Source organism: Dromaius novaehollandiae, chromosome 19 (assembly GCF_036370855.1).
Source record: "Dromaius novaehollandiae isolate bDroNov1 chromosome 19, bDroNov1.hap1, whole genome shotgun sequence".
Classification (NCBI taxonomy): Eukaryota; Metazoa; Chordata; class Aves; order Casuariiformes; family Dromaiidae; genus Dromaius; species Dromaius novaehollandiae.
In genome coordinates, this window is record NC_088116.1 from 6,610,419 (window position 1) to 6,631,447 (window position 21,029).

At 48.5% G+C, this 21,029-nt stretch overlaps 1 protein-coding gene across 1 annotated transcript; it reads left to right on the top strand.

Annotated features, from left to right (window-relative positions):
* Window positions 1-388: 388 nt before the first annotated feature.
* On the top strand, window positions 389-21,001 carry PRPF8 (pre-mRNA processing factor 8). Its single transcript, XM_026105572.2, has 43 exons — window positions 389-515; window positions 633-742; window positions 856-1,024; window positions 1,719-1,883; window positions 1,985-2,203; window positions 2,884-3,096; window positions 3,376-3,501; window positions 3,579-3,684; window positions 4,268-4,458; window positions 4,656-4,775; window positions 4,854-5,043; window positions 5,372-5,491; window positions 5,928-6,062; window positions 6,157-6,286; window positions 6,673-6,869; window positions 6,981-7,187; window positions 7,276-7,439; window positions 7,800-7,926; window positions 8,060-8,252; window positions 8,694-8,881; window positions 9,098-9,336; window positions 9,906-10,052; window positions 10,305-10,515; window positions 10,863-10,979; window positions 11,068-11,315; window positions 11,492-11,671; window positions 12,124-12,259; window positions 12,873-13,042; window positions 13,355-13,484; window positions 13,673-13,819; window positions 14,062-14,222; window positions 14,873-15,064; window positions 15,695-15,932; window positions 16,192-16,320; window positions 16,919-17,032; window positions 17,162-17,335; window positions 17,586-17,779; window positions 18,135-18,374; window positions 18,472-18,613; window positions 18,997-19,137; window positions 19,427-19,566; window positions 19,777-19,979; window positions 20,718-21,001. Exons 2-43 carry the CDS (start codon window positions 643-645, stop codon window positions 20,870-20,872), a joined length of 7,008 nt encoding a protein of 2,335 aa, XP_025961357.1. The 5' UTR covers window positions 389-515; window positions 633-642; the 3' UTR covers window positions 20,873-21,001.
* The last annotated feature ends 28 nt before the right edge of the window (window positions 21,002-21,029 follow it).

The window sequence follows — 21,029 nt, forward strand, 5'->3', positions numbered from 1 at the left end:
GTCCCCCTTGGGGGCTCCCTCGCCCCCCCAGCGCCCCCCAGTGCCCCATGGGCAGGGGGCCCCCTAGAAGGCCCCATGGCACGGGGCCGCACCCCACGGAGGGTCCCCTTCGCCCCACAGGGCCCTAAGGGACCCCTCGCCCCAGCACCCCACAGGGACCCCTGCCGCAAGGCCGCTGACGTAAGTGAAATAGGCCAGGTCTTGTCCAATCAGAGCCGTCACCGCCCTTCCCTCCTCCACCAATCGAAACGCCGGGAGGGCGGGACCGGAGGGGGAAGTTCTCCCAATCGGAAGTATACGCCAGGCACGGCTTCCCTTCCTTTTCCTCCTCTTGTCCCGCCCTCTACCGCGCCTCCGCGTTCTGACGGGCTGGGAGACCTGCCCATGAGGCGACACGGAAGCTGATTGGAGGCGGCTCCTGACCGCGCCCCGCCCACATCCGGGGCTCCGAGGCGCGGTGGCGACGGGCCTGGGTCGCCATTGTGGTGGGGAGACGCGGGGCGTCGCGGGAGCCGGTGAGCGCGGGCGGGGGCGCCGGGACGGCTGTGGGGAGAGGGGGGCGGTCGTGGCGGAGGGGGGGGGAGGGCTAACGGCAGCCCCTCCCCGCCCTAAGCCCGGCTCCGTGCCCGCAGGTGCGTCGCCATGGCCGCCGTGTTTCCGTACCGCGGCGGCTGCGCCCCGGTGCCCAGCCCGCTGGCGCCGCTGCCCGACTACATGTCCGAGGAGAAGCTGCAGGAGAAAGGTGGGTAGGGCCGGTCCCCCCTCCCCCGGCCAGCCCCGGGCCATCGGTGCCCGTCCTGGGGCGGCCCCCCAGCCCGGGCCGCGCCTGACCCCGCCGTGCCTCTGCCCCCGCAGCCCGCAAGTGGCAGCAGCTGCAGGCCAAGCGCTATGCGGAGAAGAGGAAGTTCGGCTTCGTGGACGCGCAGAAGGAGGACATGCCCCCCGAGCATGTCCGCAAGATCATCCGCGACCACGGCGACATGACCAACAGGAAGTTCCGCCACGACAAGCGCGTCTACCTGGGGTAATGCAGCCCCCGCTCTGTCGCGGCGGGCACGGGTGGCACAGGAGAGCTGGGCCGGGTCCTCCTCCACTGCCTCGTCGGAGCGCTTGGTTTGTCGCGGAAGAGAGAGGCCTTTCTCCAAAGGGCTTTCAGTGTAAATTGTTTGTAGAAAACAGCATAGTAGCCTGAGAAAGACGCGATAACCACTTCTGCTGGGTTAGCAATACAGAAGAGTATAAGCAAAGGAAGCAGTTGCTTTAAATTTTTGAGAAAAAACATTACCCTGAATAGCAGATGTGTCTTAAAAGCACTTTGAGGAAATGTATAAGGTGGTCAACACACGTTCTTTGCACAATAGCTTCTTTGCTATTTTGGCTCAGAGAACCATCTTGTGCAAATTGTGATGCTTTGCACTAACTTGCAGTCACCTGTAGAAATTAATTTGAAAATAGTTTTTTTGGCTGGTAGTGTTCTTTGCATGTAACACCCTCTCCAAAGCCAAATCAGCAGAAAAGTTTTTGGTAGTGAGATCCATGAAGCATAAGAATAAACTGGTTAGGAAGATTGTGGATTTGTCACTGGAGACATTTATGAACAGATCAGGTGAACAGTTTTCAGGAGTAAAATATGTATGTTTAGTTAGGCTTACAGCAGATGGATGGCTAATCTCTTGAGATCCCTTCCAACCCTGTTTTTCTTTGATTTCTGTTTGTAGTGCTCTGAAGTACATGCCTCACGCAGTTCTAAAGCTCTTGGAGAACATGCCCATGCCTTGGGAACAAATCAGAGATGTTCCAGTTCTGTACCATATCACAGGCGCCATCTCTTTTGTGAATGAGATTCCCTGGGTCATAGAGCCAGTGTACATCGCGCAGTGGGGGTAAGCACCTTCTTCATTCACCCCTGTGGGGAACTTGTGTGTAAACACTCTTGCACCTGCACTGAGGTAGCACGGTGCGTAACGGTCTTGGTTTCTGCCAGGTCAATGTGGATTATGATGAGGCGAGAGAAGAGGGATAGGCGCCACTTCAAGAGGATGAGATTCCCTCCGTTTGATGATGAAGAACCCCCTCTGGATTATGCTGATAACATCCTGGACGTAGAGCCCCTGGAAGCAATCCAGCTTGAGCTGGATCCAGAGGAAGATGCTCCTGTGTTAGACTGGTTCTACGACCACCAGCCACTGAAGGACAACAGGAAGTATGTACTTCTTTCTGGTAACACAGTTCACTGTAAAAAAACAAAACAAAACAAACAACCTCCCTGAAACATTATATACTACATAAACTGTCTGCATATAGCAGTAAGCTTATATAAGTTTTGGCCTTATTGCGCTGGGCTATGTGTGATGTTAGTGGAGAGAGGAAGCCTTCGCTCAAGGATGGGAGGGAGAATCTGACTGCTTTGAAACTAGCCTTCTATCTTCAGTGTCCGTGGAGAGCAAGCAAGGCCTGTCTGTTCAGGAAGGCTGCTGCACAGTTCGCTGTCTAAAACTCGAGTTTTTCTTTTCATGCCATAAACATGGCATGAAAATATGGCATAAATATGAAAACCTCAATTTTCAAATTTGAATTTAAACTGATATTTGTTAGGAGCGCACTTATGCATCAAAAGCTGTTGAATATGACTTCAGATGTTGGTGTGTCAGTTTGGATTTGGAGGAGAGGAACTGGACCAGTCAGTAACTGCTGGGTGGTTGTGATCCACAGTGGTTTTGAGCAATCCTTCTGCCTTCTCTTTTGGCTGGAGGGGCCCATGTGTTAGATGTCTTTAACTGTTTTCTGCAAATGACAGGCAGTGAGAGGTGTTTGGATAGTTTTGGTTCTTTGGTAAAGTCTTCTGGCTGTGTCGTGAGTGTCCTGTGCTTTGTTCCTTCACAGGTACGTAAATGGTTCTACGTACCAGCGTTGGCAGTTTACTCTCCCTATGATGTCCACGTTGTACCGGCTGGCCAATCAGCTGCTCACTGACCTTGTGGATGACAACTATTTCTATTTGTTTGACCTGAAAGCGTTCTTCACCTCCAAGGCACTGAACATGGCTATTCCTGGAGGTCCCAAGTTCGAGCCTCTTGTTAGAGACATCAATCTGCAGTAAGTGTTGAGTTTAGGAGGAAAAAGAAGTGATTATCTGGGTCAGGGTTGGGAGGGTTCATGTGTTACCGCGTGACTTGCCCTGGATGAGCTATTCCTGGGTGTTCTCTCTGTGTAGCATAAAGTCTGCAGTGTGCTTGCTGCTTAAAAGATTGAATGGTTGTTAGTGTCAAGAGGAGGCTCAGGGAAAAGGGCTGGTATCACACCTTTGGTCAAAGATGTTTGCCTTTCTGTCCTGCTTGAATGCTTGTGTGATAACTTCTTTTTGTCTCATTTGAGGGATGAAGACTGGAATGAATTTAATGACATCAACAAAATTATCATCAGGCAGCCGATCAGAACAGAGTACAAAATTGCTTTCCCATACCTGTACAATAACCTGCCCCACCATGTCCACCTGACTTGGTAAGTGCAGCAGCCTCGAGAGCAGGGAGAGAAGGGGAAAGCTGTCAGGATGCTCTAATACTTGCTGTGTTTTGCAGGTACCATACTCCAAATGTCGTTTTCATTAAAACAGAAGATCCTGATCTCCCAGCTTTTTACTTCGATCCGCTGATCAATCCCATTTCACACAGGCATTCTGTCAAGGTGAGTGGCATCCAAGAGAGCCAATGAGCATAGGAAGTGCACCTATAGGTGCTGGGGGGAGAGCTCCTTTTGGCCTTGATAAACCCTACGTGTTGAGAGGATACAGCCTTAGCAGCCTCTGATGACATTGCTTGTGACAATGGTGCACACACATGGATATTTCAGGAGAAAGCGTAAACCCTTTCACAAATGGCCCATCTTCCTTCGTAGTCCTTGTCTTCTGGAGTTGCACAAAGTTATGTCCTTTGGTCTTTGTGCAATAAGCCCAATACCTAATTTAACAGTATTATTTTAGAGTAGTCAATCAGGTTATTTATATTTTTGAGTTGTCTTGGAGCATTCATGGAGCCGGCATCTTCCCTGAGTTACCTCTGCAACACCTAGATCAGGGTGCAGTAGCCAGACACAGTTCTTGGGGCCCATTGGTGCTTTGTAAAGTTTTTATTGCCCTCTCCAATAATCAGGACTGTTAGTGTTTCTCCATGTCAGCACAGAGAGGTCAGGGTTGTTTTACTTAATTAACTCAAATAACTGAGCTGAAGCAGTCAGGGAACAGATGCTACTTTGCATGTCTGCATTTCAGAGTCAGGAACCATTGCCTGACGATGATGAAGAGTTTGAGTTACCAGAGTTTGTGGAACCCTTCCTGAAGGATACTCCGCTCTACACAGACAATACAGCCAATGGCATTGCCCTGCTATGGGCCCCACGGCCCTTCAACTTGAGGTCTGGCAGGACTCGGAGAGCTCTTGACATCCCGCTGGTCAAGAACTGGTGAGTTCTTCTCTGGAGATGGGGGTGTTCTAGTGATTGTAACATAATAGTGTTGTTAACAACGAAAATAGAATAAAGAGATCCTGCAGTGGGTGAGTGACTGGTTTCTAGAGACTTTAGGAGGTTTTCTAGAGTCTTCTTGTCCTTTTTTAAGGAATGCAAGTTACCTGAAAATCTGAAATATGGCTTATCCCCAGGTATCGTGAGCATTGCCCAGCAGGCCAGCCAGTGAAAGTGCGAGTCTCCTATCAGAAGTTACTGAAATACTATGTTCTGAATGCACTCAAGCACAGACCCCCCAAGGCCCAGAAGAAGAGGTAAGTGAAGGCCTGCTTCGTGGTGAACTTCTGGTCTGTGTAGGGGATACAGCTGATTTTATTTTCTCCTCTCTTCAGGTACCTGTTCCGCTCTTTCAAGGCTACGAAATTTTTCCAGTCAACGAAGCTAGACTGGGTGGAAGTAGGCCTGCAAGTGTGTCGCCAGGGCTACAATATGCTGAACTTGCTGATCCACAGAAAGAACCTGAACTACCTTCACTTGGATTACAACTTCAACCTGAAGCCAGTGAAGACCCTCACCACTAAGGTATCAGTCCATGTGTTATTCCACTCGAGTAAAGTTTACCTGGAGATTTGAACGTTCATATAGTAATATCGGCCCCACTGCCTCAATTCTCACTTGTGCTTTAGGCAAGGTTTTTGCCTTGGGAGTTTCTGAAGCAGAGTTCAAGTTCTGTAACATATGTATATGGTTTCTTTCTTACGGATTGATGAAATGGTATAAAATGAATTCTGAGAACTGTTCTTATAGAAGACTGCCAGATGTCTGTTTTACACACTGACTAACTGGGAGCTGTTTGGCTCTTATATAACATAGTTACGTAAATCCTGGATCTTTGTCTCTACTTTTCCAGGAAAGAAAAAAATCCCGATTCGGTAATGCTTTCCATCTGTGTCGAGAGGTTCTGCGGCTAACTAAGTTGGTAGTGGACAGCCATGTCCAATACAGACTCGGAAACGTAGATGCATTTCAGGTAGGTGCTTTTTTTTTTTTCTTTTCTTTTGGTTACCATTTTCTTTTAAAGGTGGGGAGGGGAAGTGGAGAGAAGGACTGAAGTATCTGGACAGACAGGGGATGCACACAAGTGACTGATTGTTGTGGTGTCCTGGAGAACTAAGCGCAACAATGAAAGCATGCAATGTTTTGGGAAATTCTGCCATTTATACTACTTTAAAAGATTCGGCATTTACATGAAACAGAAACAGCTCAAAACACTGAGTAGTTCAGATGTACTGTAGCCACTACCTGTGCTTTACAGACTTAGCTTCCTGAATTGATCGTTGTGTGGATGACTGGTAGGAGCTTTCCATGGCATAATATGCTCTGCTCCTGGCTGTAAAATAAGCCTGGCTTCTTGAGGCAGCATGTAGCGTTTAGTGTCATCTCTGACCGTGCTCCCTCTGTTTCAGTTGGCAGATGGCTTGCAGTACATCTTTGCCCATGTAGGTCAGCTGACAGGAATGTACAGATACAAGTACAAATTGATGAGGCAGATTCGTATGTGCAAGGACCTGAAACATCTCATCTACTACAGGTTTAACACAGTAAGTTTCACTTTTCCTCATAAACTGAACAACAAGAGAAGGATTCTGGAGTGTCACTAAATAATCTGGTGTTACTGTGTCCCTTTTCTTTCAGGGGCCTGTGGGCAAAGGTCCTGGCTGTGGCTTCTGGGCTCCAGGCTGGAGAGTGTGGCTGTTCTTCATGAGGGGCATCACGCCACTTCTGGAACGCTGGCTAGGAAATCTGCTGGCCAGACAGTTTGAAGGTCAGTGCACTGTGTAAATCTTGGACGCGGGAGGAGCGTGTGGTAAAGATTAATGCTGTTTACTTCTCAGCTTGAACTCCAGTTCTCTTTTCCAAGTAGTGCTCTGTGCCCACGCTCCATGTCAACACCAAGAGTTATTGACTGGTTTACAGCTCTTAAAAGACCAGTGCCCCCAGAACAGATTCCAAATGGAAATGGGATTCCCTGATCCATAGCACTCTGGCATCCACAGCTTCCTAAATCATCTGTTCCAAATTCAGCAGTGCTCTTGTGACAATTCAGTTTCTTCAGGGATCCTGCACCTCTGCAGGAGACTCCCATATTGGGAAGAAGAGGAGCACTGCCCCAGTACTGTCTGGATTCCTGAAGTACTTGTTTTTCTCCAGGCCGTCACTCAAAGGGTGTAGCAAAGACCGTCACGAAGCAGCGTGTGGAGTCTCACTTTGACCTGGAGCTGAGGGCAGCCGTCATGCACGACATTTTGGATATGATGCCAGAAGGGATCAAACAGAACAAAGCCAGAACCATCCTGCAGCATTTGAGTGAAGCTTGGCGGTGCTGGAAGGCCAATATCCCCTGGAAAGTAAGTCCTTTGCTTGGCCTTTCTTTTCAGTTCAATTTTCACGTCTCACAGGAAGAACCGCTCTCGTGAAGGCTCCCCTCCTGCTTCCCTAACATCATTGTCCTTCCCCAGGTGCCTGGGCTGCCAACTCCTATTGAGAACATGATCTTGAGGTACGTGAAGGCGAAAGCTGACTGGTGGACAAATACAGCTCACTACAACAGGGAGCGGATCCGTCGGGGTGCCACAGTGGACAAGACCGTCTGCAAGAAGAATCTGGGCCGGCTGACCAGACTCTACTTGAAAGCTGAGCAGGAACGGCAGCATAATTACTTGAAGGTACTTCTGTCCTGTTGAAATTGCCCAAATTGGTGCTGTTTTCCTAGGGAGGTTTTCACATACTAACAGTGCTGTTGTGGTTGTGCAGGATGGGCCTTACATCACTGCAGAAGAGGCTGTTGCTGTGTACACAACCACAGTGCACTGGCTGGAAAGTAGGAGATTCTCACCCATTCCCTTCCCTCCGCTCTCCTACAAGCATGACACCAAATTGCTCATATTAGCCCTGGAAAGGCTGAAGGAAGCTTACAGGTAAATAGTGGAAAGTGATTGTGTTCTGCTGGGGGGCAGACATCTGCATTGGGAAAGGCTTTTGAAGCTGTTTTGTTAGCAGTTATTCCTGGAATTGAGTATGTCCTAAAACTTACCCAGATGGACTGCTGGAGGCTGTAGGCTGTGACACTGCCAAGGCTGCCTGGGGGGTTCTTCATGGACCCTGCCACCTGGGATGAAGACACAGTACCAGGCCTCTAAGGATCATTGGGCAGCTTGGGGATGTGGATTATAAGGAGTTACAGATCCTGTCTTGATCTGCTTGGTTGGAGAGTTTCCTTTAATGCAGTGGCCATTCGTTCATACTTGGATGTGTGAGTTGTTCTTTTTCATTTTCAGTGTGAAATCTCGCCTGAATCAGTCACAGAGAGAGGAGTTGGGCTTGATTGAACAGGCTTACGATAATCCTCATGAAGCTCTGTCTAGGATCAAACGACACCTTTTAACTCAGAGAGCCTTCAAGGAGGTAAGTGTCCCAGTGAAAGCCAGGGAATACTAAAACTTACTCTGCATTCAGGAGCTAAATGGCACCAAAGCTATCAAAGGGACCTTACCTTCTCTGTCAAGTAGAAGCCTCAGCTTTGCCTCCTCTTCACTAGGTGGGTATTGAGTTCATGGATCTCTACAGCCACTTAGTTCCTGTTTATGATGTTGAGCCCTTGGAAAAAATCACAGATGCTTATCTGGATCAGTACTTGTGGTATGAGGCTGATAAGCGAAGACTCTTCCCTCCTTGGATCAAACCTGCTGACACTGAGCCTCCTCCACTGTTAGTGTACAAGTGGTGCCAAGGTTAGTGGGGGTCCTGTTTTCTGTGTAGAAAAGGGGGAGGGGCAGTTGGTTTGGGGTTTTTTGTTTATTTTAATCAGGGGCTTTCTGCTAGAGTTCTCTTGGGAGTTGAGTTTTCACATTTGCAGCTTGCAGTCAGTAATATGGCCATCGCACTTTGAAGCTGTATTTGGTAGGTTAACGTATGTATATATATATATGTACTGGAGAAGATCTTCCATATCATTTGTGGTTGATTGCATATTTTTGTTCCGAAGATCTTCCATATCATTTGTGGTTGATTGCATATTTTTGTTCCCGTCTCTGGATAGACTGGAAGGACCAGAGGCCAAAAAAGCAGAAAATCAGAGGAAATATTTTGGCTTTCCGTGCCCAGAAAGGTGCTGCTACACTTCAAGAATTGCATTGTTTCAGATAACATGACAGACTTGTTTGTCTCTTCAGGCATTAATAATCTGCAAGATGTTTGGGAAACAAGTGAAGGTGAATGCAATGTGATGCTGGAATCTCGATTTGAGAAGATGTATGAGAAGATTGATCTGACGCTGCTCAACAGGCTCTTGCGTCTCATTGTTGATCATAACATTGCTGACTACATGACAGCCAAGAACAACGTGGTGATCAACTACAAGGTGATGTTTCCTGTCAGGAAAGGGGGAGTGATGGACTGTAAAATGGAGAGATTTGGGACCCATGGGGTAGGAGGGGACCTAAGACTTGCCAGAGAAAGAAGTGATTAGGGAATAAGAAAAACCTATTGGGTCCTGCTGAAGAGCAACTGCTCAGATAAAAGGTATCTGGTGGGATTTTGGCAGTCAGGTTCTCATACTTCCCCTTCACTTCCTCAGGACATGAATCATACCAACTCCTATGGGATTATTCGTGGGCTGCAGTTTGCTTCTTTCATTGTCCAGTATTATGGGCTGGTGATGGACCTGCTGGTGTTGGGTCTGCACCGTGCCAGTGAAATGGCAGGGCCTCCCCAGATGCCAAATGACTTCCTGAGCTTCCAAGATATTGCTACTGAGGTGGCCCATCCCATTCGCCTCTTCTGCAGATATATCGACCGTATTCACATCTTCTTCAGGTGAGAGCTCTCTGGCATCCTTTCTTCCTCTGCTGAACTCTTGCTCTGATCTCTTGCAGCAAATGCTGTGAAAATGGTACCTACTTTGGGGGACATGAATGTGCTTCTACTCCATGCTTTTTTTCCCCTCTCCTAAGAAAGACCAGGAATATCTGAAGTGACAGACTTTCCAGAGCAACTGGGTGTCCAGATGCTGCCTCTTGCTTTCCTAGTTTACTGTATTAAGGGAGGAGAGCTTTTCTCCAGCCACTGGAGCAGTAGAAAAGCAATAACATCAACATTCAGATTGTTACAGATTTTCTGCTGGTAAATAAGCCATTTTTTGCTTCCTAGCAAGCAGATATAGAATTCTATGTCTGTCCGTGATAAGATACCCTAAACAGCCATGGTGTAGTCTGTGCTAATGAAGCCGAAGTCTCCTCCTTTGGGAAGATTCAGGAATTGGACAGTTCTCTTCAAATGTTCTTTGGCTACCAGCTACCTATAACCAGGCTCCTTACCTGTCTGGGCTGACTGGTGTTCTGGGAAATTGGTCATGTAACTCCAGATCTTGTTCTATGAATTTCCAGGTTTACAGCAGATGAGGCAAGAGACTTGATTCAGCGCTACCTGACAGAGCATCCAGATCCCAACAACGAGAACATTGTAGGCTACAATAACAAGAAGTGCTGGCCCCGGGATGCTAGGATGCGCCTCATGAAACATGATGTGAACCTGTAAGTGCTCCGCTCTGAGAAATAAATGATGGGATGGTAAGATTAGTTATGATAAATAGATGCTGGAGACTATGACAGGCAGGTGCTCAGGGAACAGCAATGAGATGAGGTAAGGGGTCCCTGCTGTCATTCTGACAGTGGATGAGTGTGGGAGACTGCATATTGCTAGGAAAACATTGAAAAACTTGCCCATTTTGTGTTTCACTTCAGTGAGAGACAACCTTGCCTGACTGTGTGTGTTTTTCTTTTCAGTGGTCGTGCTGTGTTCTGGGATATCAAGAACCGCTTGCCTCGATCAGTCACCACAGTGCAATGGGAGAACAGCTTCGTATCTGTTTACAGCAAAGATAACCCCAATTTGCTGTTTAACATGTGTGGATTTGAATGCCGCATCTTGCCCAAATGCCGCACCAGCTATGAGGAGTTCACTCACAAGGACGGGGTCTGGAACCTGCAGAATGAGGTAGCGTGAGGTTGGCAGGATGGGAGTACAGTCCCTGCTCTGGCCTGTACCTGGCCTTAAAGCAGGGCTTATAACTGCTTTTGGAGGGGTGTAAAAAGCATGCTTTTGTCAGCTGTGGAACTTGGACTATTGTCAGGTAGAGTGCATATTAACTTAGTTGCTTTTCCCTTCCTGGGAGGGATGGAAACTGCTTGGCTAGGGATGAGGGGTGACCTGAAACTGTAGGGGTGCTGTTCAGCCCCTGCACTCTCCATGTTTCCTGAATGCCTGATGGTGAGAGCTCACCTTCCGGCCTCTGTTGGGGAGAGGGCTCCCAGGAAAGAACCGATTGCCCTGTGCTCTTGTAGGTCACCAAGGAGCGCACAGCTCAGTGCTTCCTGCGTGTGGATGATGAGTCTATGCAGAGGTTTCACAACAGAGTGAGGCAGATCCTCATGGCATCTGGCTCCACAACCTTCACTAAGGTAAGGTGGAAGGAAGATGTGTGACGGAGCTTTTTGCACAGGCGCTTGGAGGACAGGCTGAGGACTGATCCTTTGCTTTCCTTTCTAGATTGTCAATAAATGGAATACAGCCCTGATTGGCTTGATGACATATTTCCGGGAAGCTGTTGTAAATACTCAGGAGTTGCTTGATTTACTGGTGAAGTGTGAGAATAAAATCCAGACTCGAATTAAAATCGGTCTGAATTCCAAAATGCCCAGCCGTTTCCCACCTGTCGTGTTTTACACCCCTAAAGAGCTAGGCGGGCTGGGCATGCTGTCCATGGGCCACGTTCTCATCCCACAGTCTGACCTGAGGTGAGTTGTGCTGTTCTGTGCTGGGTGTCCTGTTTTATATTCTTCCCCATAAAAATACCTAAGAATGCTAGACATCGTGCCTTGTTATAGAGATGTGTTGCCTTTACAGTAGGTCATGGCAGTGTGACTTGTGAAGTCCTGTCACTCCTACTCATTTTTCTGCCTCTCTGCTCCAGGTGGTCCAAGCAGACAGACGTTGGCATCACTCACTTCCGCTCAGGAATGAGTCATGAGGAGGACCAGCTGATCCCAAATTTGTATCGTTACATTCAGCCATGGGAGAGTGAATTCATTGACTCTCAGAGAGTGTGGGCAGAATATGCCCTCAAGCGACAAGAGGCTATAGCCCAGAACAGGTACATTTCCATGTGCAACCAGATCTGTGGTGTGATTGACACACGGGCAGGGACAAGCAGTGGTGTGAAGACTTGCACTGTCTCAGGGTTCTGGAAACCCTGTCGCGCCCATTATATGAAGTGTTACAGGCTGCCTGCAAAGTTGCTTTCTCAACTTTGGAGGAGGTGTGGGCACTGCAAGCAGATATTCCACTCAGTACAAAGTCTGAGGGGGAAATTATATGCCGGGTGGTGCTGGAAAGAGGTAACATCAAACCGATTTGCAGTTAGTTCTGTGGGCTTACAAGGCTAAGCTTTTTCTCTCATCTCTGGGTGCGTGGCATTTTAGAACCTCTCCTGCTAGAGCCCCAAGGGTGATATTATTTCTGTGGTCTGGCCACCTGGAATATTCATTCATGAATGCATTGTTAGGAAACTGAGAGGTAAAGTGCATGTGGGGATTTTTTCTTCAGGCGTCTGACACTGGAGGACCTGGAGGACTCATGGGACAGGGGGATTCCTCGTATCAACACCCTTTTCCAGAAGGACCGGCACACCCTAGCTTACGATAAGGGATGGAGAGTCAGGACTGACTTCAAACAGTACCAGGTATTGACTGGGAGTTTCTCTGGCTGAGTGCAAGGTTCAAACACCTGTTCCAGACAGTGTCCTTTCACCTTGCCTTGTTGCAGGTACACTTTCCTTGCCTGTCTGCTTCAGGAAGAACTTGGGGCCATGTGTTAGGAATAATAGAGGCTGCTGAGAACCAAATGCCCCAGGATGTACAGCTAGCCACTTTCAAAGTGTTGTATAGATTGCAGTGTCTCAGGGAACACCATACTTAGCTGAGAACTTAGTTAAGAAATCAGTTCTGGAGAGGGAAAAAAGACCCCAGAACAAACACTTCAAAGTCTTGGATTTTAATAACTGTGGAGGCTTTTACTTAAGGCCTTTAATGGTGGTTCTGTAGATGGCCAGTGCCTGAAAGATAAAACCTTCATCTTAGACTCTTACCTGGTCTAAATTGCCTAGCAGGACTGATTGAACTCATCTTGTGGATCAGCTGTGTGCTCTGTCCTCCAGGGCAGTGGGCATGAGGCATTTTACTTACTAGCTGACATTATCTTGTTTCCTAAAATTAGTGATTTTTCTTGCCAGTGCAGCCAGGTTAAATGATCTGAATACAAATCTAGTTCGGTCACTAGTAGGCTGTCGTCTGCAGGTCCTGAAACAGAACCCGTTCTGGTGGACGCATCAGCGCCATGACGGGAAGCTCTGGAACCTGAACAACTACCGCACAGATATGATCCAGGCACTTGGTGGAGTGGAGGGGATCCTGGAGCACACGCTCTTCAAGGGCACTTACTTCCCCACATGGGAGGGTCTCTTCTGGTAAGAGAAACCTTGATCTGACTTTGTCGTGTGAACTGGAGCTTGGGGTGGACCAGGAGGAGTCCTTGGCTAAAGCTGTACTGCTTCTGTTGAGCCAGTCTGTTTTCTGTGTTGCTCAGTTGTGAGGGCACATGGAATTGGACTGTATTTGAACTTCTGTGTGCAAATCCTTGGGAATTTCTTCGCCTGAAACAGTCTTTTCTCCTCTTTTACTCTTGCTTTGTGTGCTCCCTGCCTCTCTTATGCATGGCACATGGCATTCAACTGTGAGAAGGGACATCTTGTGCATATGATTGTGTCTGTCCTTGCCAGGGAAAAGGCCAGTGGCTTTGAGGAGTCCATGAAGTGGAAGAAGCTGACAAATGCCCAAAGGTCGGGTTTGAACCAAATTCCAAACAGAAGATTCACACTGTGGTGGTCTCCTACCATTAACAGAGCCAACGTAAGTATCTGGAGTTTGTGCCTGTATGAACTTCCACTGAATCGTGAGCAATAAACTATTTAAGTCTGCAGCAGAACTCTTCATACAGATAAACTATAGTTCTAAACCTCCTTAGCAGTGGCGGTTCTGTTTTCTGAACTTGACCAGTTGTGCTGTGGCATATTCTCATAGCTGCTTTTCCTTTGCAGGTGTATGTTGGGTTTCAGGTGCAACTGGATTTGACAGGCATCTTCATGCATGGCAAGATCCCCACACTGAAGATTTCCCTCATTCAGATTTTCCGAGCTCACTTGTGGCAAAAGATCCATGAGAGCATTGTAATGGACTTGTGTCAGGTGAGCAGCACGTTAATAGGTCTGGTTCTGTGGTGATGGAGGCGTGCTCCTTGTGTAACAATAGCCTTCTGCTAGCAATAGAGATTGTCCCAGAGACTGTACCAAGGCAGCAACTTCTCCAGTGATTCCCTAGGGTAGGGAATGAAACTGAATTTCCCTGGGTCTCTGCTTTAGCTTTTTGTTGAGGATAGATTTCTTTAGCTAGGCTACATGAACACAACTCATCTTTGCCTTCTCCCCAGGTGTTTGATCAAGAGCTGGATGCTCTGGAGATTGAGACAGTGCAGAAGGAGACCATCCATCCCAGGAAGTCATACAAGATGAATTCCTCGTGTGCAGATATCCTTCTCTTCGCTTCCTATAAATGGAACGTGTCACGTCCGTCACTGCTCGCAGATTCCAAGTGAGTGTTTCCCTTTTCTCTGTCCTTGATCTTGCTGCAGCAAAGCTACTGAGCCTGTCGTCCTGAGCCAAAGCCCTCGTCTCTTGGGCACCTGGGATTCGAGGACACAGTAGGACATAATCATGCCTGGTAGATGGCAGAGCTAGCTCAGGTAGATGGTTGCAGCACCACCTAGCACTGCCTTCTGCAAAACACAAAGATAATCTTTCCTGCTGTTGCCTCCTCCAGTTGTCCTTTCTCCTGAGCCACAGCTCGGGAGCTCTAAATGCTTCTTCCGGAAGCCCTGCTGAGTATCTCTGCTGTTCCAAGGCCACTGTGGAGTGGCACAGTGTGCACCCATGCTGTATTCAGTTCAACTGAATTCTCAGCAGACATTTCCCAAGGGACACAACCATCATAGTAGAGAAGCAGCTAGCTTCGTTGTTTAAACCTGCAGCTAAACCCCATAGGCTGAGGGTTTCTCTTTAACAGCTTCTGCATTCGGTTGCTATATGAAGAGGGCAGTGTAGCCCCTTTTCAGGGAGGCATGCAGATGGCTTCAGTGTTCAGGCCTGGCTTTCTGTTGTTGGCTTGTTACTTTCTGTTGAAGTGCAGCAACTGCAGGATGGTTTTGGGCAAGATGGAATTGTTGTGGCTTGCTTTTTCCTTAGGGATGTGATGGACAGCACCACCACTCAGAAGTACTGGATAGATATCCAGCTGCGCTGGGGAGATTATGATTCTCATGACATTGAGCGCTATGCAAGAGCCAAGTTCCTGGACTACACTACAGACAACATGAGTATCTATCCGTCTCCCACTGGTGTGCTCATTGCCATTGATCTGGCCTATAACTTGCACAGGTGAGATCTGCACCATTTGCAGTTTAACTGTAATTGGCTGTTCGTGGCTGTCTTGAGTACATCCCTGAACAGGCAGTTTCTAATGGGGTTCTTATTCCTGGCAGGAGCATGAGGCGAGATGGTAGAAGCTAGAAAGGGATACAGCATCTAGGCAGCTCTTTCTGAATCGGTCGTCAGTTCCCCGATGTCTGCTCATTCAATAACAACGGTTCAGTTCTCCCAGCTCATCAATCATTTTTTTTTCTTAGGACATCTGTCAGACTATATCTGGAGTTGAAGAACGGGCCTTGTTTGAAGGCCTGCTGCACTAAGGGAAAACTGTTCTTCACTGGGGGATTAAGGGAGATGTCCCAGAAAACAGGCCTCTCCTCTAACGTGCTTAGAGAAGATGCAGCTTTTCCGGGACTGTAGCATGTGTATGCTGTGGCCTCCCACTGAGAGGAAGCACAGGGAAAAAAGCAATAGGTGAACAGCTCCCGAGGATGGCACTAGAGAAATCATGTAGCTGTGATATATTCAGTAGGCAGAAAGATACCTGGCTGCTGCATGAAAATGCTTGTGTATAGCTGTTGTCTCTTCATCTCGGAGCTGATGGCAACAACCAGGTCTTCTGTTTGTTTTCCTCTTCAGTGCTTATGGGAACTGGTTCCCTGGGAGCAAACCTCTGATCCAGCAAGCCATGGCCAAAATTATGAAAGCAAACCCTGCGCTGTATGTGTTGAGGGAACGAATCCGCAAGGGCTTGCAGCTGTACTCATCTGAGCCCACAGAACCGTACCTTTCTTCCCAGAACTATGGGGAGCTCTTCTCCAACCAGATCATCTGGTTTGTGGATGACACCAACGTGTACAGAGTGACCATTCACAAGGTGAGTCCAGAGGTGTATCTGTGTCTTGGTGGGGGAGGACAAGGATGTAAATGTCCTGTGTTCAGGGTGATTCTGGAGGCATGAGTGATAGAAAATGAGGAATCAAAGTGGACCAAAATTTGTGCAGTGTATACAGAACAGTTTTTTGCATTTTCAGCACAGGTCCTGCTATAAGTGCAGAGCGAGTTTGCTATTGTGCAAGTGTGTGGCTGGGATATGTTCATCTCATTGTAATTTTCACTTTGGCTTATTTTCTCAGACTTTTGAAGGGAATTTGACCACAAAACCCATCAATGGGGCCATTTTCATCTTCAATCCCAGGACTGGACAGCTCTTCCTGAAGATCATCCATACATCTGTGTGGGCAGGACAAAAGCGTCTAGGGCAGGTGAGAGCTGGGTGCTTGTTCTGCTTCGGGTGGTGAGCTAGGAATGGGTTCTGACTGCTTGGGATGTTTACTTGAGCAGAAGACATCGTGAGGGTCTTTAACACCCTGCCTCAAGAAATTTGGAGCTCAGATATCTAACATGGAACCTGTGCTCAGGCAATATTAGCATAAGATATAAAAGTGAATGAATACAGGCATTGATGTTGCAATGTTTTTGAGGCTCTGACATGTAATAAGCCTATGTTTTCTAGCATGGCTTAAAAAGCAGCGCTGTGCTCACTGTTGCAGCAAATCTCACTGCACTGGGATTTGCATCCAGTGCAACAAGAAGTCTCAGGTAGCAAAGCCAGGGAGGTTCACAGCCAGCCGCCTTCTTCCCCCTAGCCCTGAGCCATGCAGGCATAACTGAACTCCAGGAGCGGGTGCTACTCTCTGTGATCAATAATTGGGAAGCGCTGAGCCTTGTCAGCAATCTGAAACAAACCACAAATTCTTGTGTTTTTAGAATTTGATTTGAGGCTTTCTGGTTCCCAAAGGCATGAACACTCTGCTTTCAAGGTGGAGATATTCTTCTAACCCTGCTGTCTTTTTTTTTTAGCTGGCCAAGTGGAAGACTGCTGAAGAAGTGGCTGCTTTGATTCGTTCACTTCCTGTGGAGGAGCAGCCTAAGCAGATCATAGTGACTCGGAAGGGCATGTTGGACCCACTCGAGGTAACTGTGCAGATACTGTTGTGTCAGGACACTAAAAAATCTTCAGGAGACTGCAGAACAGTTCTGTGTTTCTGTGAAGGAACAGTGTTCTGCAATAGGTGTGCATTAATTCTTCTTCTTGAACTCCAGGTGCACTTGCTGGATTTCCCCAATATTGTCATCAAAGGCTCAGAGTTGCAGCTGCCCTTCCAGGCCTGTCTGAAAGTGGAAAAGTTTGGTGATCTCATCCTGAAGGCTACCGAACCACAGATGGTTCTCTTCAATCTCTATGATGACTGGCTGAAAACCATCTCTTCCTACACGGTGAGGACAGCATGTCTAGTCTGCATTTTACTTTGCCACTGATGCATGAAGCAAGAGCCAAGGCTTCAGAGATCCCTCCCCATTCTTTGCTCAGGAAGCCCTGCTCCTGGCACTTGCTCTGGGTCTGTCCAGACTTTCCGTCCCTTTGCACTGCTCATGCAATGTTGGTGTGCCCAAACAGAAGAGTACTAGGGCATGGTATGTTTAGTTTTCCTTTTTCTAACTAGCTGCCTCTTTCTTCCTCTCCAAGGCATTCTCACGTCTGATTCTGATTCTCCGGGCACTCCACGTGAATAATGATCGAGCCAAAGTTATTTTGAAACCAGACAAGACGACCATAACAGAGCCTCACCATATCTGGCCAACCCTGACAGATGAGGAATGGATCAAGGTGGAGGTGCAGCTGAAGGATCTGATCCTTGCTGACTATGGCAAGAAGAACAAGTAAGTCACTGACCTGCTGCAAAAATCCTGCCAGCCCTTCCTTCCTGCTCTGAAGACTGTTTGGTCAGAGTGCTCCTCAGAGAGAGTGGAAGGCTTTCAGGGGCCTTTGGCAATGAACTGTCAGCTTTGTATGGAAACTGGTTATTATGTTAATCACTTTCTAGCAAGGCAGATAAAAATATCTGCACTGTACATTTTCTACTCAGTGCATCGTGTGATTTTGTCCTTCCTCTGCCTAAAATGCTGTGGTTTCATTTTCTGTACTGCCCTGAGTGTGTTTCTGAGCTTGTGCCTTGGTGAGAAGGGTCCAGAATGTATGTTGAAATGACTGATTTGGGTGAATTTTCTCTTTCAGTGTAAATGTTGCATCCCTGACACAGTCCGAGATCCGAGATATTATCTTGGGCATGGAGATCTCTGCCCCATCCCAGCAGAGACAGCAGATTGCAGAAATCGAGAAGCAAACCAAGGAGCAGTCACAACTGACAGCCACACAGACCCGTACTGTTAACAAACATGGGGACGAAATAATCACCTCTACAACCAGCAACTATGAAACCCAGACTTTCTCCTCCAAGACCGAGTGGCGAGTCAGGTAGGAAGGCAGGCAGGGCTGTTACGCAGTGGAAAAGATCAGAGTGCTCGGGAAGGAAGGAAGAGTGCACCCTTTAATAACTGTCTCCTCTTCACAGAGCAATTTCTGCTGCCAACCTCCACCTGAGAACAAACCACATCTATGTTTCATCAGATGATATAAAGGAAACGGGCTATACTTACATTCTTCCCAAGAACGTTTTGAAGAAATTCATCTGCATCTCAGATCTGCGGGCCCAGGTGAGTCTGTGCAATGAGTCTGCTCCAGTTGTACTCCACGCTGCTGGGGCACACACCAGTCCTGGACAGTCAGCTCCCCAGGGCCTACAGGCGAAAGGCTGAGAGCTTGCTGCTGTCTGTGTGGAGCTTTGTGCTGGAGACAGGCACCAGCGATAGGGCTGAGCACACTTAAATTGTTGCCAGGCCCATGAAGGCTCCCTGTGGCCTGACTTGGGTGGAAACTGCCAGCACTGAGTAAAACTAGGATGTTCTCCTCTAATGAGGACCTGCTGGCTAACACATAACTTGCTTCAGGAACTGAAAGCAAGGGGGGTGCCCACTCCTCATGCCGTCTTACAGGGAGGTCTGTTACGGGCTTGTAAAGTGTGAGTTTGTGTTCCTAGATTGCAGGTTACCTATATGGAGTGAGCCCTCCTGATAATCCCCAAGTGAAGGAGATCCGGTGCATCGTGATGGTACCTCAGTGGGGAACACACCAGACCGTGCACCTCCCAGGACAGCTGCCACAGCACGAGTATCTCAAGGTGAGTCCAGCTGCTGCTCCCAGTGAGGGTGGAAGATCACTGTCTCCAGTAACAGAGACACGAGGTGATGGTGGGGTCTTGCCACCACACTCACAGCTCTAGCGTGCTTGCCTTGGTAACCTGCCTCTTTTTGCTATAGATGTTGGGCTTCAAGGGCTTTGCCTGAAGTCTGCCTGATCTGGAATCAGACCAAAAAGAAGCCTTTAGTCCCTGGACAATTTGTGCCATGCTTGAAGCAGTCCTGTATTAAATGTCTTTCATTTTTCTCTAATACACTGCTTTTTGTCAGGAAATGGAACCTCTGGGATGGATTCACACCCAACCAAATGAGTCCCCTCAGCTCTCGCCACAGGATGTCACCACCCATGCCAAGGTCATGGCTGACAACCCGTCCTGGGACGGGGAGAAGACGATCATCATCACCTGCAGGTAAGAGCTGGCAAGGCTCCTGTGTGTCCCCTCTGCCAGTGCAGGGAGAAGCCAGGCTGGCAAGGGGGCTTGTGGGAGCTGCTCCAGAGAAAACATTGAGGTCTCAGCTAAAAATCTGTGAGAAAGGGAAGTGTCTGCTCATTTCTGACTTCCCTCCTCTGTCCTGGCTTAACCTGATCTACTCTCTCTCTCTGTTCTCCTTTCCTTCAGTTTTACTCCAGGCTCCTGCACGCTGACAGCCTACAAGCTGACTCCAAGCGGCTACGAGTGGGGCAGGCAGAACACGGACAAAGGGAACAACCCCAAGGGCTACCTGCCCTCCCATTACGAGAGGGTGCAGATGCTGCTGTCGGATCGCTTCCTCGGCTTCTTCATGGTTCCAGCGCAAGGGTCCTGGAACTACAACTTCATGGGTGAGCTGGCTGCCCTGGGAGAGGGACAGAGGGGGAGGCAACAGACCCGTTCTGACCATTGCTTGGGGAGGAGAAAGAAATTGCTGTTGAGGGCCGCGTTCCTTACCCAGTTCTGGGGCTTGACCTACCTCTGAGTGATGAGGTAGGGCTAGTAACATTGCAATCATGACCCTTCCTTAATATCAGCACTGGGCTATTGCAATGGCATGTCAAGTCTGAATGTTTTAGGCATCACAGAGCAAACTCTCGTACAGGTGAGAAATTGGATATGAAACCTTCTGATGTTTCTGGATTTTAGTGTCTCATATATTGGCCCTGAACCATTTCTGTCAGGCAAAAGAGATGATAATGGGAGATACAAGAGGGAAGTTGTGTCCAGGAGGGGAGTAACAGCCTTGGTATTGAGTACACATTAGCTGGCGAATTGCAAAAACTGTTTGGCTAAAAGGGCCACAGAGGGATCAGGGAATGAAGAAACTTGTAGACAAAACACTTAGCTGTGTTCTGGTACAGCAAGTCCCAGGGCCGTTGCCCTGTAAATAGCTAGGGAGAGAAAGTCCTGGAACCCAAAGCAGGATGATCTTGTGGATGTAAAATTGTTTCTTTCTGCCTGCTCTCTTTAAAAATTCTCTGGGGAGGGTGGAGGGTTTTGCTGAGCACCTGATAGATGGTGAAGGCGCTGGGCCAAGGCTAGAGGGGCGGTGGAGGGGCTGCGCTCACCACGACTGTCCCTTCCAGGTGTGCGCCACGACCCCAACATGAAGTACGAGCTGCAGCTCGCCAACCCCAAGGAGTTCTACCACGAGGTCCACCGCCCCTCGCACTTCCTCAACTTCGCCCTGCTGCAGGAGGGGGAGGTCTACTCGGCCGACCGCGAGGACCTCTACGCCTAGCCCTGTGCCCCCCTAGTACTGTTGATATTCAACACTCGCCCCCCCGTGTCGCTGTCCGTGCGTGGCCCCTGTGCCTCTTGCTTTGCTGTATCTCGTAGCGTGGCTTTAATAAAGGAGTTTTTTACGAGGGCCCAGCGCGAAGCCGCGGCGGGGGTGG

What these genes read in the sequence shown, in the direction of transcription:
- PRPF8 (XM_026105572.2), top strand. Translation starts at nt 643, where the DNA reads ATGGCCGCCGTGTTTCCGTACCGCGGCGGCTGCGCCCCGGTGCCCAGC. An exon ending in TGAAGACCCTCACCACTAAG is followed by an intron (nt 5,044 to 5,371) that starts GTATCAGTCCAT and finishes CTACTTTTCCAG; the next exon opens with GAAAGAAAAAAATCCCGATT. An exon ending in CTACCATTAACAGAGCCAAC is followed by an intron (nt 13,485 to 13,672) that starts GTAAGTATCTGG and finishes TTTCCTTTGCAG; the next exon opens with GTGTATGTTGGGTTTCAGGT.